The following is a 20,040-nucleotide window of genomic DNA, read 5'->3' on the forward strand; positions in this document are numbered from 1 at the left end:
AGGGGGCAAATACGAGGCAGTCTAAGATGAGTTTGGAGTGCATGTGCATAAATGCACGTAGCGTGGTAAATAAGATTGGTGAGCTGCAGGCTCAATTTGCCACATGGGACTATGATATAGCAGCATAACAGAGACCTGGCTCAAAGAAGGGGAGGATTGGGCACTTAATATTCCTGGCTACAAGGTATTCAGGAAAGATAAGGAAGGAAAGAAAGGAGGGGGTGGCAGTATTGATCAAAGAAACCATTATAGCACTGGAAAGGGATGATATAGTTGAGGGTCAAAGACAGAGTCCAATTGTTTAGAATTAAGGAACAATAGAGGAGCTATTACGCTACTGGGTGTATACTATAGGCCACCAAATAGTGGGAAGGAGAGAGAGGAGCACATTTGCAGGTAAATTATACAAAGATCTAAGAAATATAGAGTAGTGATAATGGGGGACTTCAATTATCCTAATATAGACTGGGATAGCAACAGTGTTAAGAGCAAATAGAGGGAGGAACTCCTGAAATGTATACAAGGGAACTTTCTTGATCGTGTGTTTCCAACCCAAAGAAGGAGGAAGCAGTGCTGGATCTAGTTCTGGGGAATGAAGTGGGGCAGGTGGAGCATATTTCTGTGGGGGAGCATTCGGGGAACAGTGATCATAATTTCAGTAGGTTTAGAATAGTTATGGAAAAGGACAAGGAACAATCAAGCGTAAAAATACTTAACGGGAGGAGGGCTAATTTCAATGAATTAAAAAGCGATCTTGCCCTGGTGGATTGGAATCAAAAATTGGCAGGCAAAGAAGTAATTGAACAACTGGAGGCCTTCAAAGAGGAGACAGTTCGGGTGCAGAGTAGACACTTTCCCACAATGGGGAAAGGAAGGGCATACAAAGCTAGAGGTCCCTAGATGACTAAACATGTAGAGATTAAAATGAAACAAATAAAGGAGGCTTATGACAAATGTAAGGTTCATAATACAGTAGAGAACCAAGCTCAAATACAGAAAGAACAGAGGGGATCTAAAAAAGGGAAGAAGAGGGGAAAAGAGAGAGTATGAGAATAGATTAGTGACTAACATAAAATGGAACCCAAAAGTCTTTTATAAACATATAAATAGTAAGAGGGTGGTCAAAGGAAGGGTGGAGCTAATTAAGGACAAAATAAACTCTTGTGGGCGCAGAGGGTATGGCTGAGGTACTGAATGAATACTTTGTGTCAGTCTTCGCTAGAGAAGAGGATGCTGCCAACGTAGCAGTATAGAAGGAAGTAATAGCGATATTGGATAGGAAAAAAATAGAAAAAGAGCTACTTAAATACTTGGCAATACTCAACGTAGAAAATTAACCCAGTGCAGATGGGATACATCCTACATTACTGAGGGAAGTAAGGGTAGAAATTGTGGAGGCTCTGGCCACAATCTTCCAATCCTCCTTAGAGGGGCGGTGCCAGAGGACTGGAGGATTGCAAATGTTACAAAGGGGAGTGTAATAAACCCGGCAATTACAGGCCAGTCAGCCTAACGTCAGTGGTGGGAAAACTTTGAGACACAATAATCTGGGACTTGGAAAAGTATGGGCTAATAAATGAAAGTCAGCACTGATTTGTTAAAGGAAAATCATGTTTGACTAACTTGATTGAGTTCTTTGATGAAGAAACGGAGAGAGTTGATGAGGGTAGTGCGGTTGATGTTGTATATATGGACTTTCAAAAAGTGTTTGATAAAGTACCACATAATAGACTTGTAAGCAAAATTAAAACCCATGGGATTAATTGGACAGTGGTAGCATGGATACAAAATTAGCTAAGGGACAGAAAGCAGCGAATATTCTTGAACAGTTGTTTTTCACACTGGAGGGAAGTATACAGTGTTGTTCCCCAGGGACCACTGCTCTTTTTGATATATATTAATGACCTGGACTTGACTATACAGGATATAATTTCAAAGTATGCAGATGACACGAAACTCAGAAATATCGTAACCAATGTGGAGGATAGTAACAGACTTCAGGAGAACATAGACAAACTGGTGAAATGGGCAGACACATGGCAGATGAAATTTAACTCAGAAGTGTGAAGCGATACATTTTGGTAGGAAGAATGAGTAGAGGCAAAATAAACTAAATGGTACAATTTTGAAGGTGGCAGGACAAGTTGAGAAGGCTGTTAAAGCATATGGGATCCTGGGCTTTATTAATAGAGGCATACAGTACAAAAGCAGGGAAGTTATGCTAAACCTTTATAACCACTGGTTAGCCCATAGTTGGAGTATTGTGTTCAATTCTGGGTGCCACACTTTAGGACACATGGCAAGGCCTTAGAGGGGGTGCAAAAGATTTACTAGAATGGTATCAGGGATGAGGGACTTCAGTTACGTGGATAGACTGGAGAAGCTGGGGTTGTTCTCCTTAGAGCAGAGAAAGTTAAGAGGAGATTTGATAGATGTGTTCAAAATCATGATGGGTTTTGATAGAATTAATAAGGAGAAACTATTTCCAATGGTAGAAGGGTCGGTAACCAAAGGATACAGATTTAAGGTCATTGGCAAAAGAACCAATGGCAACATGAGGAAGTGTTTTTTTATGCAGCAAGTTGTTATGATCTGGAATGCACTGCCTGAAAAGGTGGTGGAAGCAGATTCAATAATAACTTTCAAAAGGGAATTGGATAAATACTTGAAGGGAAAAATTTACAGGTCTATGGGGAAAAAGCAAGGAATGGGACTAATTGGATAGTTCTATCATAGAGCCAGCACAGGCACGATGGGCCGAATGACCTCCTCCTCTGCTGTCTCCTCTGATACTATGATTAACCAGCATGTTGGTCTGGGGCCAATTCAACTGTGAAGTCTGAAATGGAGGGACAGTCCAGACAACAGAAAGCATGATTTACTGAAGATCTGCAGATTATGGTTGACAGTGTAAGGCCAAAGATAACTTCTTTATATGACATATAGGGGTAACCTGTTAACAACTACTGGGGCAAGCAGATATGAGGTCTATCACTCTAGCAGTGTGACATCGCCACAGAACTGGATATATCTCCAAAATAAAGTATCTGATTCACAGAAAAGTGTTAAGGATAAGAAACAAAGATGACCATGATAAAATGTAGCCAACCATATCGCAAGGTCAGTTCAGATGAAGATCCTTTGGTTCAACTAATTTAATATTCTGCAAAGATGACACTCACCATTTTCCCATTATAGCAACTAGTTTCAAGCCTCAACCACTCCTTTTGGCAACCCTTTCCATCTGTTCATCATCCTTTGTGTATGAAGATATTTCCTGGCATCTATCCTAAACTTCACCTCCACAGTCCTAAACAGACTTCATGTTCTGTTACCTTAGCAAATTAGAAAGTACTGTTCTGGGTTCACTTTCTTTATCGCATTAAATCTATTTTTAAGTCTGAAGAGCCATAGTTTGCCAAGTCACCTTTCATAGCTCATTAATCTAATACTGAGGATTAGCTTTGTTGTTCCCTTCTACATTGCATCTGGGCCTGTATTGCCCTTTATGTTGTGGCAATCAAATCTGTTAACAGCAATATAACCTAGCATTCTGTTTGCTTTACTTATTCCTACCTCTCAATGTTTGGACATTGCAATGGATGTCAACAAGAATTTTGCCTCCTTAAAGTACAAATCAATATAAATTGTATTGTTGATATATAAGGCAATTGGACAGATTCCATTTACAGAACTGTGCAGAGTTCTTTATTTTTATTCGTTCATGGGATGTGGGCGTCGATGGCGAGGCCTGCATTTTTTGCCCATCCCTAATTGCCTTTGAGAAGGTGGTGGTGAGCTGCCTTCTTGAACCGCTGCAGTCTGTGTGGTGAAGGTTCTCCCACAGTGCTGTTAGGAAGGGAGTTCCAGGATTTTGACTCAGCGACAATGAAGGAACGGCGATATATTTCCAAGTCGGGATGGTGTGTGACTTGAAGGGGAACATACAGGTGGTGTTGTTCCCATGTGCCTGCTGCTCTTGTCCTTCGAAGAGGAAAGAGCAACCGAAGAGGAAAGAGTCAAACTGGACTCCTCCGGAGGGTCGCTGCCCTCAGCTTGACATGTATGCTCAAGCTGTCAGGAAATGCGTCAATGCCAGATTCATCAGCCGCACTCAGAAGACAGTCCAGAATGTCACCCGAGCACAACGCAACGCCATCAACGCTCTCAAGACCAACCGCAACATCGTCATCAAACCAGCGGACAAAGGAGGAGCCAGTCATACAGAACAGAACGGACTATTGCAAAGAAGCATACCGACAACTGGACAACCAGGAACACTACAGACGGTTACCCGCAGACCCGACCAAAGAACACACCCACCAGCTCAACAAACTGATCAAGACCTTCGATCCAGACCTTCAAAGCATCCTACGGACTCTCATCCCACGTACTCCCCGCGTGGGAGACTTCTACTGCCTCCCAAAAGATACACAAAGCCAACACACCCGGACGTCCTATCGTATCAGGCAACGGAACCCTGTGTGAGAACCTCTCTGGATACATCGAGGGCATCCTGAAACCCATCGTACAGGGAACCCCCAGCTTCTGTCGCGACACTACAGACTTCCTACAAAAACTCAGTACCCACGGACCAGTTGAACCAGGAACACTTCTCACCACGATGGACGTCTCGGCACTATACACCAGTATCCCCCACGATGACGGCATCGCTGCGACAGCATCAATACTCAACACCAACAACAGCCAATCTCCGGACGCTATCCTACAACTCATCCGCTTCATCCTGGATCACAATGTCTTCACCTTCAATAACCAGTTCTTTACCCAAACACACGGAACAGCCATGGGGACCAAATTCGCACCCCAATACGCCAACATTTTCATGCACAAGTTCGAGCAGGACTTCTTCACTGCACAAGACCTTCAACCAACACTATACACCAGATACATCGACGACATTTTCTTTCTATGGACCCACGGCGAAGAATCACTGAAGAGACTACACGATAACATCAACAAGTTCCATCCCACCATCAAGCTCACCATGGACTACTCCTCAGAATCAGTTTCTTTCTTGGACACACGAATCTCCATCAAAGACGGGCACCTCAGCACCTCACTCTACCGCAAGCCCACGGACAACCTCACGATGCTCCACTTTTCCAGCTTCCACCCTAACCACGTCAAAGAGGCCATCCCCTATGGACAGGCCCTGCGAATACACAGGGTCTGCTCAGACGAGGAGGAACGCGATGGACACCTACAGACGCTGAAAGACGCCCTAGTAAGAACGGGATATGACGCTCGACTCATCGATCGACAGTTCCGACGAGCCACAGCAAAAAATCGCATAGACCTCCTCAGGAGACTAACACGGGACGCAACCAACAGAGTACCCTTTGTCGTCCAGTACTTCCCCGGAGCGGAGAAACTATGCCATGTTCTCCGCAGCCTTCAACATGTCATCAATGACGACGAACACCTCGCTATGGCCATCCCCACACCTCCACTACTCGCCTTTAAACAGCCACCCAACCTCAAACAGACCATCGTTCGCAGCAAATTACCTAGCTTTCAAGAGAACAGCGTCCACGACACCACACAACCCTGCCGCGGTAACCTCTGCAAGACATGCCAGATCATCGACACAGATACCACCATCACACGAGAGGACACCACCCACCAGGTGCATGGTTCATACTCCTGTGACTCGGCTAACGTTGTCTACTTCATACGTTGCAGGAAAGGATGCCCCAGAGCATGGTACATTGGCGAGACCATGCAGACACTGCGACAACGGATGAACGGACACCGCGCAACAATCGCCAAACAGGAGGGTTCCCTCCCAGTCGGGGAACACTTCAGCAGTCAAGGACATTCAGCCACCGACCTTCGGGTAAGCGTACTCCAAGGCGGCCTTCGAGACACACGACAACGCAAAATCGTCGAGCAGAAATTGATAGCCAAGTTCCGCACCCATGAGGACGGCCTCAACCGGGATCTTGGGTTCATGTCACGCTACACGTTACCCCACCAGCGAACAAATGTTATCTGTTTTTAATATAACGGGTCAGTTGCTGTCTTTTCTATGTTTCTACCTCTCTATCTCTGTTTTTTTTTTTTTTTTTTGGTGATTTGTATATTCTGAGACCTGGCAGGTAACACCTGTCTGTCTGCACACTGATTGCCTTGGCAACGGGCAGTTGAAAAAACTGTCTGTTATCACCAAGCATTGTTCTGTGAATTATAAATGCGACTTCATTTCGAGGATTTCATTTCCACATCGTTCACCTGAGGAAGGAGGTAGCCTCCGAAAGCTTGTGAATTTAAAATAAAATTGCTGGACTATAACTTGGTGTTGTAAAATTGTTTACACTTGTCCTTCTAGGTGGTAAAGGTCATGGGTTTGGTAGGTGCTGTCGAAGAAGCCTTGGCGAGTTGCTGCAGTGCATCCTGTGGATGGTACACACTGCAGCCACGGTGCGCTGCTGGTGAAGGGAGTGAATGTTTAGGGTGGTGGATGGGGTGCCAATCAAGCGGGCTGCTTTGTCCTGGATGGTGTCGAGCTTCTTGAGCGTTGGAGCTGCACTCATCCAGGCAAGTGGAGAGTATTCCATCACACTCCTGACTTGTGCCTTGTAGATGGTGGAAAGGCTTCTGTTATGGAATGAATTATAGGAAAGGTCATCAAAGTGGACAGTCTTAATGGGTTCAAGAGGCTATTAAACGTGTTTCTGAAAAAAAGATTAAAGAATATGGGCTGGAAGAGAGCTAGGTAGGGATAACCATCAAAAGAAGAGACTGACTGGCTTAATGACCTTTTCTTGTATTAAAAATTCTTATATTCTCAATAAACTGGATTTCCACAAACTTAGCTGAAAAAGTACTGGACAAATGTTCTACATTTATATAAGAGCACCTGCTAAACAACCAATACTATTATAATCAAGACATACTTTCTTGTGGCACAAATGGAATACGTTTGCTTTTGACTTTGACTCGGACTGGCTTGTATTTACACTTCCCCGGAACAGCGGTCCTGCAAGACAAATATAAAGAAGCGAATGTAAGAGATATTGCAGCAACATTTCTGTAAACATAGACTCTATCTTTTCAAGGATTTACACTCCATAATGAAAATCTAGTATCATTCTCAACTGAATCTTCAAGATCATATATTTAAATAGATAAAATGAAATGAAATAATCCAGGTACGTATATTTTTATAATATTACATGAAATGTATTGTTTTTTGTTCAGGATCGCTCTAGGAATTGCATATAATAAAATTAGTTTTACTTATTTTTCTTCCCTGCTTTCAGGTCTCAGCATTTCACATGCCATTTCCTACCTGACAGTGCAGTTAGCCATTCCACCTCCAGGCTTCTGCCTATGTCACTAGAAAGCACATGAAAGTTGCCAGTGATGAATCGTCAAAGCAGTCCGCTTGATCAGCACCCCAATCACTGGCTTAAACATTCACCACCTCTACCATCGGCATACAGTGGCTGCAGTGTGTACTATCTACAGGATGCACTGCAGCAATTCACCAAGGCTTCTTCAACAGCACCTCCCAAACCAGTGACCTCCACCACCTAGAAGGACAAGGGGAGTAGGTGCATGGGAACAGCCATCACCTCCATGTTCCCCTCCAAGTCACACCCATCCTGACTTGGACATATATCTCCATTCCTTCATTGTCACTAGGTCAATATCCTGGAACTTCCTACCTAACAGCACTGTGGGATCACCTTCACCACACAGAATGCAGCAGTTCAAGAAGGCCCACCACCACCACCTTCTGATGGATAACTAGGGACGAGCAATAAATGCCGGACTTGCCAGTGAAGCTCATATCCTGAGAATCAATTTCTTTTTTAAATCGCCTTCCTCTGATACAGATGAGCTCAACACTTATAGCATGACGAATCACAAAAGCAAACTCTTGTCCAATGTTCCATACTCAGCACTGGGAAATCTTGTTCCTTTGAGTTCTTCATGCAGTCAGATTGCTTGTCCAATACTAAATCATTGAGCCAGAACCTTCCCCAACAAAACTCAGTATACTTGTCCCTGACTCCATTCCCCTTCAGAGAGATCACTCAGATTGCACCAGGCCTCAAATCCTATATCGTATCCATCACAAGAATACTTACTTCAACTTCTGCAACATCAGCTTATATCCACCACTGCTGAAACCCTAATCTGTACCCTCATTACCTCCATGCTGGACTTCTCCAGCACCATCCTCATTGACTTCCTGAACTCCACCCTAGATAAACTCCAACTCATCCAAAATGCAGTCACCCACATCCCTTTCCCCTCGCCCATCATCGCAACAATGCATTGAATGAAAAATCCTTACTAATCCCTCCATGGTCTCCCCCATCTTCCCTCTGCAAATCTTCTCCAGCTCTATAGCCCAGATCAACTATATTTCAACTCTGGCCTTCTATGCAATCTACCCCTATCCAGTCCATCATAAGTGATGGAGCCTTTCATTATGTTAGCCCTACTCTCTGGAATTACCTCTCTAGCCCTCCCCTCCCCACATTATTACTTCTCTTTCCATCTCTAGAAACTATCTCTTCCACCATCCCTACAGTCAAACACCCTAAATTTCCTTCTATTCCTTGACATCCATATTTTCCTGTGTGAAGTATCTCGTGACAATTACAACAGTAAAAAGGTGCTATACAAATGCTAGCTGTTGTTGTTGAAATCTATATTTTTGATCACCTTGATTACAGTTCCTGTCTTAAGTAGCTTTGTCAACATAATTCTGACAATATTAAGATTAAACAGGCCCATTCTATTGTGATTCTAACTATTGATATAAAGAAGACGATTTGAGTAAATAGATGGATTTTGAACCACAATTAAATGCATATATTGATGGTCACTGTGGCTATTTTAAGGGTATAATGTTTCAGTAATATTACCAGATTCATCTTTGTGATTGAACCAAACTAATTGATTCAACCAGAATCAATTAGTTTGTTTCAGCCCTGTATGTGATTACTTATGTAGATTTTACTATTTAAGGGCTTAAAAGATTCTAATGTGTTTTCAAATTACCTGCAACTTAGTTGGGAATGGTCTAATAATATTCATGGCATTAATCATTAAAATATCAAACTATTTCAGTGGAGATCCTCTCCTACATTTTACAGAAATGTGTTAAGCTAACATATGGTGGTCTATAAAACGCAGACTACTCACAGCTCCCTACCAGAAAACTTTGTGTTGAACTACAGTAGACAAGGTCATGAGCATGAATGAATACTAACCTGGAAGGATCAATGAGCTTGTAAATCATTCCTTGTGAGGCATATGCACTTGGAAAGGAAGTAGCCAAGAAGTATAACTCCCCTAAAGAGATTATAAAATATTGTTCAGGAAGTAGGATTAGTTAGTGACAGAACTCAAGAATTTGGTAGCTTGGTGATATAAATGCATTTGCAAAAGTATACATCTGAATTGCTTAATATCTTGTACCAAATTCCACCCTTTCCCATCAGTTTATTTATACACCACTAGGTACCAATGTTTACATAATTGTACTGGAACATTCAATAATTCTGGATTATCTAACTGCTCTGCCATTCACAAGTATTACTTGGCTGATTTTCCCAGACAAAGTTATACATACAATTATTTTTACTATGTGGTTAGTGTAGTCTATTAAAATCTGTCGAGACTAGGAATGACCTCATAACAAATGGTAACAGCCAACCACACTCCGATTAAATTTCCCTTTCATTGATGTGTTTGCTGAAGTAACAGTGAATCATTCACCCCTTAAAGAATTTTTAGGAACAGGAAAAGTCCAGTAGTTCCAATGAGTCCATTTGGAAGCCTATTTCTCAAGTTTAAAAGATTAGTTTGTATTGAATCCTACTCATCACTCGGTGTACTTTGCAGATGTGTGTCAATTTGTGATGTAAACCCCTATGTGGAAGATAAATTTGGTTGAGCCTACATACTTAAATATAGGGCCGGATTTTGCTGTAAAAATATTTGTGTAAATCGGACAGCAACTTCCGGCTACCGTACATGCGCAGTTAAACGCGGAAATCCGGAAGTTGCTGTATCAGATGTCCTGCCCCTCCAAAAGCTGCGCAACATCGGCATCTCACTGTCTGACTCACCATTCAAATATATTGAATGGCGTGAAGTTCCTGTACTTACCTCATAGATACGGATTAAACTTGCCACAAGTTAGGATTTGTCCATTCCAGTCTAAGTACCCTGTTAACGGTGTGTTAAGTCTTAATTACTGCCAAACAACCTCTCTGGCACTGAAAATTAACTTTTATAAGTGTGGAGTCTCGTTCCTTCAGATTTTAATTATAGTTGGACATTTAAAAAAATGTAAATACTTTTTCTTTGTCTCTTTTTTCTCTTTCCCTCTCTTAATCCAATCTTTCTTTCCCTCCCTATTTTGCTTACTGTACCTGATTTGACATTGAATACACTATTCTAACTCATACTTCCTGGTTCAGGTTCTGCGCTGCTCATTAACGATGCTTCAATCCAATTGGTTAAGGAGACACACAGTTGCTTGCCCTGTTCACAAAGGTCCTAGATGCCCTGTAGAGGGTGCCATGCTGAATGGATCTGTAATTTACAGAAACTTGCCATGCAAAAGCCCATAGAAAATCTATGGGCAAGTGGAAGTCTAAAGGCTGGTGCCATCTGTTCGCCGCTCACAGCAAAATCCGGCTCATAAAGTTTTTAAGACATTAAATACTCTCATTTCTAATTTTGTTCAGCCAAAAAATCCTGTGCTTTACAATTGGTCTGTAATATGACCCGGCTGAGAATTTAAAAATCTGCTCATTACTTCTGTGCGGATTGACATTAGCTTGTAGTTGGGTCACATCAGAGCCCTACAGTATTACTAAGAGCCTGGGTAAAGTTTCCGCTAATTTTTTGTAAGAAATTAAGAAAACTGCTAAATAAAATCAGTATTCTAAAAAGAAAAAACAGCACAACAAAAGATCATTTTTAATTATGCTAAACTCAGAATTCAGATTCTCATACTTGATCCTCATGATGTAGTTGCTGGGTCAGCCAGCAGGACTTGCTAAACAAGCATGAATGATGGAGTCCTAATGCTCCAGATATACTTCAGGGCAGGATGCACTGCTAACTGCTTGCACATTCACTGAGGAGGAGCTGTTTACACAGATGTCATACACCAGCACCTTCAATGGACAGCACTGTGGCTGTACTGTGCTTCCCAGATGGATAAATACAACATTCCAAAATGCTCTGATTTTCCATATGAAGAAATGTTTAAATAAAGTCAAACTCTGAGGCTGTCATATAAATTTATGGCTCCTAAGCTAAAGATAACTGCTTTTTTGTGTATATTTAATTGTATTTTAAATTATATTTTTAATTGTTATGATGTTGATGTCTGTAAAAGTGGAGAGTGCACAGTTTTATTGAAAGTCCTTATGGAAAGCCCAGTGTAAGGAATCTTACAACACCAGGTTATAGTCTAACAGTTTTATTTGAAAATCACAAGCTTTCGGAGGCTTTCTCCTTCGTCAGGTGAGTGTGGGATTCCTTGAAAGTTACCGCATATATAGTCAGAGAACATATATAGTTCTCTGACTATATATGCGGTAACTTTCAAGGAATCCCACACTCACCTGACGAAGGAGAAAGCCTCCGAAAGTTTGTGATTTTCAAATAAAACTGTTAGACTATAACCTGGTGTTGTAAGATTCCTTACATTTGTCCACCCCAGTCCATCACCGGCATCTCCACATCACGGAAAGCCCAGTGAAAGAGACCATCATTTTAATGCATAAAACAAAAAAAGAAATACTGTAGATGCTGGAAATCTAAAATGAAAAAAGAAAATGCTGGAAAAACTCAGGTCAGCCCGCATCTGTGGAGAGAGAAAATAGGCTTAACATTTCAGGTCAATGGCCTTTCATTCCCTCTCCATAGACGCTGCCTGACCTGCTGAGTGTTTCCAGTATTTTCATCATTTTAATGTAATATTTTACATGTACATAAAATAAAGAGCAGGGTGTTGGCAAACCTAATAATCCTATTATCTCTAGGATCTGGGTTCAAATCCAGTCTAGCCAGGGATGAAAATCTCTTCTCTCGGCTGCTGTGAAACAAGTTTGGCTGGTCTGAAGCAACCCTTATAAAGATAAATGTGCTTACTCACTTTTTCTACCTCTCCCAGATGTTGCCTATTTTAATTTTGCCACAGCAATTCCAGCACCATGTTAAAAACATTTCCAATTTCCTCTGGGTCTGGAGAATGCTTGGTGCTGATACGGAGTGCCTGAAGTTTGATTCGCCGGTGCCAACATCCTTAATATTTGTGCCCATCAAAGTAAATCAATTTTTTTTAAAAATTGGAAATCATACACTTGATCGGCAGCCCAACCACCACCGGCACATTGTGGCTGCAGTGCGTATTACCATGGGAACACCATCACCTCCAGGTTCCCCTCCAAGTCACACATCATCCCAACTTGGACATATATCGCTGTTCCTTCATTGCTGGGTCAGAATCCTGGAACTCCCTACCTAGCAGTATTGTGGGAGTGCCTTCACCACATGGACTGCGACAGTTCAAGGATACCTTCTCAAGGACCACTAGGGATGGGCTAGCAATGCCCACATCCCGAGAATGAATAAAAAAAAATAAAAAATAATGCCCCTTGATTCATTTCCCATGTTACAAAAATCAGTTAAGATACATATCTTGTAAACAGTATGAATCAACGGTGCCTACATCAATTCTCTATTGCAATAGCTAATGTGGTGAAACCAGTTTACAGCGTTACCAACAGCTTTGTCAACTCACCCAACAAAATCACAATTCAATTACCACATTGGGACTCTCAATTTTGGTAATGAAGAAGTTTGGTACATCATTGGAATTGGATACTTTAGCTTTCATCAATCCTGGTGAACCTCTATTAAAAAGTTAAGTATAAGAGGCGTAATAGTTCAAATTCTCCCTAGGCAAGGTTACCAACCTAATCTAAAATTGGGTTCGGCACCACCGATGTGCAACTCCATCACCAATCATTCAGGTTAAACCACACTCAGAGATTCAAACCTTAGACAATGCGGATATAAAAACAGTAAATAATTAATATACATGGCACTGCGCCTGTCTACTTAGCTTCACATTTTAAAAGTGGCTACCTTCCCTTACCTGCTTCATCTTCAGCAAAGGAGATGATAAATTTATGATGGCGATTAATCAGTCCTGGAAATAAACAGGTTTGGTAATCCCCCATGCAAATATCTCGTTTCTTCCACACTCCTGTTCTCGGGTCTTCCTGTAATGCCATAATTCGACTGAATGAAGAATAAAGGCTTAAGTTTTAGATTCTGACTAAATGCAGAGCAAAGGCCAACATTTGCAACATTTAATCATTTCAGAAAAATCTGTTTTTTTTTTCCTATTGTATCTTTCTATATAAATATTGTGAGTAATCACACATTAACTATCAAAAATTTAAAAAATGTGTTAAATTGGAGATGTACTCAAATTAAGGTTAAGAGTGGGGGAATTAAATATTTTGGCATGGTTTAGCAGTATTTGTACAGCAAATGGGAGGTACAATGCATAACTAGGCCAATATAAACTGACTGCACTGATGCTGAACTATGCCACCAGTGTTCAATACTTTCAGGGCAAAAATATTTGCACTGTGTCAAATTCTCAAATGAAAGTAACATAGAGCTAAAACGTTTTGCCATTTGCAACTATTTCCAGTGTCTGTAATGGTGCATTCACACTGCACGTTTGCATCGATGTGAAGCAGTTTCTAAAAGAAGGATATTGTTAAGTTACTGCCAATCTGAAAGATCATTCATATCAGTTACACTGTACATTTTCTGTAGTTCACCAAATGCATCATTTAGGGTTAGAGAAGGCGTGGATTCATTTCTAGATATTCCAATTTAAATATTTGGAATGTGAAAGTTTTTTTTTAAAAACCATTTCCTGACATTTTAGGACAAGTAGTTATTATCCGAGTTTTAGTTAACATATGTCCTCCTCCTCAATCAATATTTGCAAGGTGCAGGATACTTTCCAGGTTTCTAAGTGCCAGAACTCTAGACCCACAAATATTCCTGAGGGACTGAGACATCACATGAATAATACATGGCAGAAGACTGACAAAAGATTACTGTTTTAAGGCTGTACCACTTCCAGTGAGCCATGAATTGTCTTAAAAGTATCATCTGAAATAATAGGAGTTTTTTTCCAACTTCAGTCTCCTTAATTAATATTTTAATATTGTTACCCAATAAAAAAACTAAATATGTAGGTCCCTTTAAAAAGTCGATGATTATAGATATGCACAAAGATGATTGAAAAGCAACTCACCCACTCATGAAATCTCCAAAAATGTACAAGCCATTCAGATTGGGTGATTCGCAGCCTCTGTACACATAACCACCAGTGACAGACTTGCCAACATTATGACCGTATGCGTAAATAGGAAGTATATCATCTGTTATTTAGGGGAGAAAATGTATTATTTTGCATTAAGTGAATTCATATCTACCACATCCATGCCAAATGGCAGCTTTGTAAGCCAAGAGTCAGTTTTTCAACATATGTCAATTGTGCATCAGTGGTAGCACCCTTGCCTCTTAAGTCAAAAGGTTGTGGGTTCAAGACTCACTCCAGTGACTTAATCTAGGCTGATACTCCAGTGCAGTACTGAAGAAATGCTGCACTGTCGGAGGTGCCATCTTTTGGATGAAACATTAAACTGAAGTCCTGTCTGCCCTCTCAGGGGGATGGAAAAGACCCCATGGCACTATTTCAAAGAAGAGCAGTGGAGATCTCCACGGTGTCCTGGATAATATTTATCCCTCAACCATTTTCTTCAAGACAGTTGGCAGCTGCTTTTTTTTAAAAAAAAGAAAGGATGGATGATCCCTAATGTGGATGCATTAAATGGCTTTATTTAACAATTCCTGTCATTCTGTTTGTAGAATAGCCAAGATTTGGAAATAAAATAGGGAGTAAGTTTGCACTGATGATACGTTTTATATAATTTCAAAAAATTACACTGAGATTCACATTCGGAATTAGTGTAAGGCACAAAATGCCAATAAATTCACCATATCAGAGGTCAAAGTTAAAATGTTCTGAGGGAGGGAGAGTCATAGTCACGTAGAAAATAATTATCATGCCAACAGAACTCTCATACTCCCCTAATTTCTAAATTACCACTGCTCCTAACTGACCTTGTGTACTGCAAAAAAAGTGATGGAATGTTGAGCATATCTGCAGGTTTGATCAGGACAAGCCCAGGTCCCACAACACTCTCAGTCTAACTCCTTGCCTTCACTTGACATAGGTCTATATTCAGAGCTTTTTTCGGGGCTGTGTCAGATTTTGTTAGTGGTTATAGGGGATTCGATAGTCAGCAGGATGGACAGGTGTTTCTGCAACCGCCGATGTGAGTCCCGCATGGTGTGTTGTCTCCCTGGTGCCAGGATAAAGGACAACAGAGAGTGCAGAACATTTTAATGGGGGGGGGGGGGGGGGGGGGGGGGGAGGAGGGGAACAGCTGGAAGTCGTGGTCCATATAGGAACCAATGACATAAGAAGGAAAAGGGTTGAGATGCTGCAGTCAGAGATTCATGAGCTCGGGAGGAAGTTAAAAGCAGGACCTCAAAAAGGTAGTAATCTCTGGAATACTCCCAGTGCCACGCACTAGTAAGCATAGGACAGTAAGATAAGACAAGTCAACGCGTGGCTGGAGAGATGGTGCAGAAGGGAGGGCTTCAGATTCGTGGGGCATTGGGACCAGTTCAGGGGCTGGTGGGACCTGTATAAGATGGACGGATAGCACCTCAACAGAGCTGAGACCAATGTCCTCACGGGGATGTTAACTAGTGCTGTGGGGAAGGGTTTAACCTAATTTGACAAGGCGGGGGGGGGGGGGGTGCACCAGGATGAAGCATTAGAGGGGAAAACAAGGTGCAGAAAGGATTGGGAGAAACAAAACATTAGAGTTAAAAAAAAAGTTTAGAAAGAGATCAGCTGGGGTAAATACGAAGCAGTCTAAGATGGGTTTGGAGTGCATGTGTGTAAATGCACATGATATGTAAATAAGGTTGGTGAGCTGCAAACACAAGTAGCCACACGAGACTATGATATAATGGCAATAACAGAGACCTGGCTCAAAGAAGGGGAGGATTGGGAACTTAATATTCCTGGCTACAAGGTATTCAGGAAAGATAGGGAAGGAAAGAAAGTATGTGAGGGGGGAGGGGGTTTGGCAGAATTAACCAAATAGACTATTACAACAATGGAAAGGGATGATGCAGCTGAGGGGTCAAAGATGGAATCTATTTGGTTAGAATTAAGGAACAATAGAGGAGCTAGTACGCTACTGGGTATATACTATAGGCCACTAAACAGTGCAAAGGAGATAGAGGAGCAAATTTTCAGGTAAATTGCAGAAAGATGCATGAACTATAGAGTAGTGATAATGGGGGACTTCAATTATCCTAATATAGACTGGGATAGTAACAGTGTAAAGGGCAAAGAGTGGGAGGAATTCCTGAAATGTGTACAAAAGTACTTTCTTCATCAGTATGTTTCCAGCCCAATAAGGAAGGAAGCTGTGCTGGATCTAGTTCTGGGAATGAAGTGGGGCAAGTGGGAAACAGTGATCATAATATCAGGTTTAGGGTAATTATGGAAAAGGACAAAGAACATGCAGGCATGAAAATACTTAACTGGAGGAGGGCTAATTTGAGTTGAAAAGGAATCTGGCCCAAGTGGATTGGAATCAAAGATTGGCAGGGAAAACAGTAACTGAACAATGGGAGGCCTGCAAAGAGGAGATAGTTCGAGTACAGACTAGACACATTCCCACGAGGGGGAAAGGAAGGGCATCCAAAGCTGGAACTCCCTGGACGACTAACAGTATAGAGATTATAATGAAAAATAAAAATAAATGTCAGGTTCATAATACAGTAGAGAACCAAGCCAAATACAAAATGCATAGAGGAGAACTGAAAAATGAAATGAGTGGGAGAGAGAGAGAGAGAGAGAGAGAAAAACAGATTAGTGGCTAACACAAGAGATCCCAAAAGTCTTTAATAAACATATAAATAGTAAAAGGGTAGTCAAAGAGTGGGGCCGATTAGGGACCAAAAAGATCTTCTTGTGGAGGCAGAGGGCATGGCTGGGGTACTAAATGTGTACTTTGCATTTGCCTTCACGAAAGAAAAGAAGAGGATACTGCTAATGTTACTGTAAAGGAGAATGTGGTAGAGATATTGGCTAGGATAAAAATAGATAAAGGAGGTACTTAAAAGGTTGGCAGTGCTCAAAGTAGAAAAGTCATCTGGTCCAGATGGGATGCATCCTAGGTTGCGGAGGAAGGGTGGCATTGCAGAAGCTCTGGCCACAGTCGTCCAATTCTCACTAAATATGGGAGTGGTGCCAGAGGACTGAAGGATTGTAAATGTAATACCCCTGTTCAAAGGGGAGAGGGATAAACCCAGCAATTACATGCCAGTTAGTCTAACGTCGGTGGTGGGGAAACTTTGAGAGACATTAATCCGGGACAAAATTAATTGGCACTTGGAAAAGTGTGGATTTATAAATGAAAGCCAGCATAAGTTTGTTAAAGGCAAATCGTGTTTGACTAATTTGATTGTGTTCTTTGATGAAGTAACAGAGAAGGTTGATGAGGGTAGTGTGATCGATGTTGTGTATATGGACTTTCAAAAAATGTTTGTTAGCAAAATTGAAGCCCATGGGATTAAAGCGACAGTGGCAGCATGGATACGAAACAGGCTAAGGGACAGAAAGCAGAGAGTAGTGGTGAATGGTTGTTTTTCCATACTGGAGGGAGGTGTCCAGTGATGTTCCCCAGGGGTCAGTATTAGGACCACTGACTATTTTGATATATATTAATGACCTGGACTTGGGTATGGAGGGTTTAAATGCAAAGTTTGCAGATGACACAAAATGCAGTAAACAATGAAGAGGATAGTAATAGACTTCAGGGGGTCAGAGAGATTGGTGAAATGGGCAGATGGAATTTCATGCAGACAAGTGCGAAGTGATACATTTTGGTAGGAAGAATAAGGAGAGGCAATATAAACTAAATGGTACAATTTTAAAGGGGTGCAGGAACAAAGAGACCTGGGGGTGTATGTACACAAATCTTTGAAGGTGGCAGGACAAGTTGAGAAGGCTGTTAAAGTATATGCGATCCTTGGCTTTATAAATAGAGCCATAGAAAACAAAAGCAAGGAAGTTATATTAAACCTTTATAATACACTGGTTAGGCCCCAGCCAGAATATTTGTCCAATTCTGGGCACCACACTTTAGGAAGGATGTCAAGGCCTTAGAGAGGGTGCAGAAAAGATTTACTAGAATGGTACCAGGGATGAGGGACTTCAATTAATTGGAGAGACTGGAGAAGCTGAGGTTGTTCTCCTTAGAGCAGAGAAGGTTAAGAGGAGATTTGATAGATGTGTTCAAAATGATGAAGGGTTTTGATAGAGTAATTAAGGAGAAACTGTTTCCAGTGGCAGAAGAGTCGGTAACCAGAGGACGCAGATTTAAGGTGATTGGCAAAAGAACCAGGGGCGACATGAGGAAAAAAGAATTTACACAGCGAGTTATGATGATCTGGAATGCACTGCTTGAAAGGGTGATGGAAGCAGATTCAATAGCAACCTTCAAGGGGGAGTTGGATAAATACTTAGAGGGGAAAAATTTGCAGGGCTATGGGGAAAGAGCAGGGGTGTGGGATTAATTGGATAGCTCTTCCAAAGAGCCGGCACATACATGATGAATGGTTGGGGCTGAATGGCCTCCTTCTGTGCTATATCAGTCTATGATTCTCATCTGGTTTTTTTGCTACTACACACCAGAAAGCTGCCAATGTTTGATAGTTTGCCAGGCATAAAATGTAGAGTCTTCAAAGCCTATAAAACAATTACATTTCTTATCAGATTTACCATTTACCCCTTTAAGATCACAAGGAATTTCGTCCAAAAAGTATTTTGTGTGTAATTTGGGGAGGGATTATTTATTTTTTCAAATGCTTTGTTCTTTAAAGTACTGTCTTATCCCAGCACCTGGTGGTTTCAGAGCCAAACTGCATGGGGCCTGATTTTAGCAGGCCTGCGGGTTTCCGGCGGGTTGGGTTTCGGGTGCGTGGCCTCCGCGCCCGGTGAAATTAGTGGGTTGCCCGCGCGATCGTAGCAGGCAATCCACTAATTGGAATCAATTACCTGCTCCTCCGGGGTCCGCGCTGCTGGTCTGCGCGTCGGGCGGGCTGCGCATGCGCAGTACGATCTGTCAGCTGGAGGCTCTCTAGTTAAAGGGGCAGTCCTCCACTGACAGATGCTGCAACCAATGGAACAAATTACAGCATGGAGCAGCCCAGGGGGAAGGCTGCTCCCAGTTTAATGATGCCTCACCCCAGGTATCATCAGATGGGGTGAGGAGGAGGGGGAGGACAGAGATCTTCCACCCGGCGGGCGGGAGGAAGCGGCCTGCCTCTGCCACCAAGAAGGCCTGGCTCGAGGTGGCAGAGGGGGTCACCTGCACCACCAACATATCGCCCACCTGCATACAGTGCAGGAGGCGCTCCAATGACCGCAGTAGGTCAGCCACAGTGAGAACACTTACTCTTTCCCCTACACTCCGTCTGCCACAACACCGCCCCCACCCCACATCTCCTTCGGCACCGCCAACACTACTCTGTCACATCACCCCTCATACCCACTCAAACCCCATCCTCATCTTACCTGCACCTACTCACCTCGCCAGTACTCATCCCGCCACTACCACTCAACCCAATCCTCATACAATCTCATGGCTCTATCTCATACTCACCCTCTCGTGCATCTCTTTCATGGCCAGCCTCACTCAACCTGCCACTACCTGTGCTGCAGCCACAGGGCATGCATTACATATGTGCAGTAGGCAGCGTAAGGCAAACGTGTCGTGAGCATGAAGGGGATGCACAAGGGTGTTTGAGGGTTTGTCATGGTTGTTACTTATGACAATTTCTGACCAACGC

At 42.2% G+C, this 20,040-nt stretch overlaps 1 protein-coding gene and 1 long non-coding RNA gene across 3 annotated transcripts in view; one reads left to right on the top strand and one right to left on the bottom strand.

Annotated features, from left to right (window-relative positions):
• LOC137324556 (uncharacterized) overlaps positions 1-20,040 on the top strand; it is a 262,292-nt gene that overhangs the window by 100,629 nt on the left and 141,623 nt on the right. The window lies entirely within an intron of this gene.
• hhipl2 (HHIP-like 2) overlaps positions 1-20,040 on the bottom strand; it is a 46,876-nt gene that overhangs the window by 12,773 nt on the left and 14,063 nt on the right. Inside the window, exons 5-8 of the mRNA XM_067988965.1 lie at positions 14,351-14,477; positions 13,166-13,311; positions 9,255-9,336; positions 6,921-7,003 (exon numbers count right to left, since the gene is read on the bottom strand). Of these exons, the coding sequence (XP_067845066.1) occupies positions 6,921-7,003; positions 9,255-9,336; positions 13,166-13,311; positions 14,351-14,477 (438 nt within the window). The remainder of the gene's footprint in view (positions 1-6,920; positions 7,004-9,254; positions 9,337-13,165; positions 13,312-14,350; positions 14,478-20,040) is intronic.

This window comes from Heptranchias perlo, chromosome 8 (assembly GCF_035084215.1).
Source record: "Heptranchias perlo isolate sHepPer1 chromosome 8, sHepPer1.hap1, whole genome shotgun sequence".
Classification (NCBI taxonomy): domain Eukaryota; kingdom Metazoa; phylum Chordata; class Chondrichthyes; order Hexanchiformes; family Hexanchidae; genus Heptranchias; species Heptranchias perlo.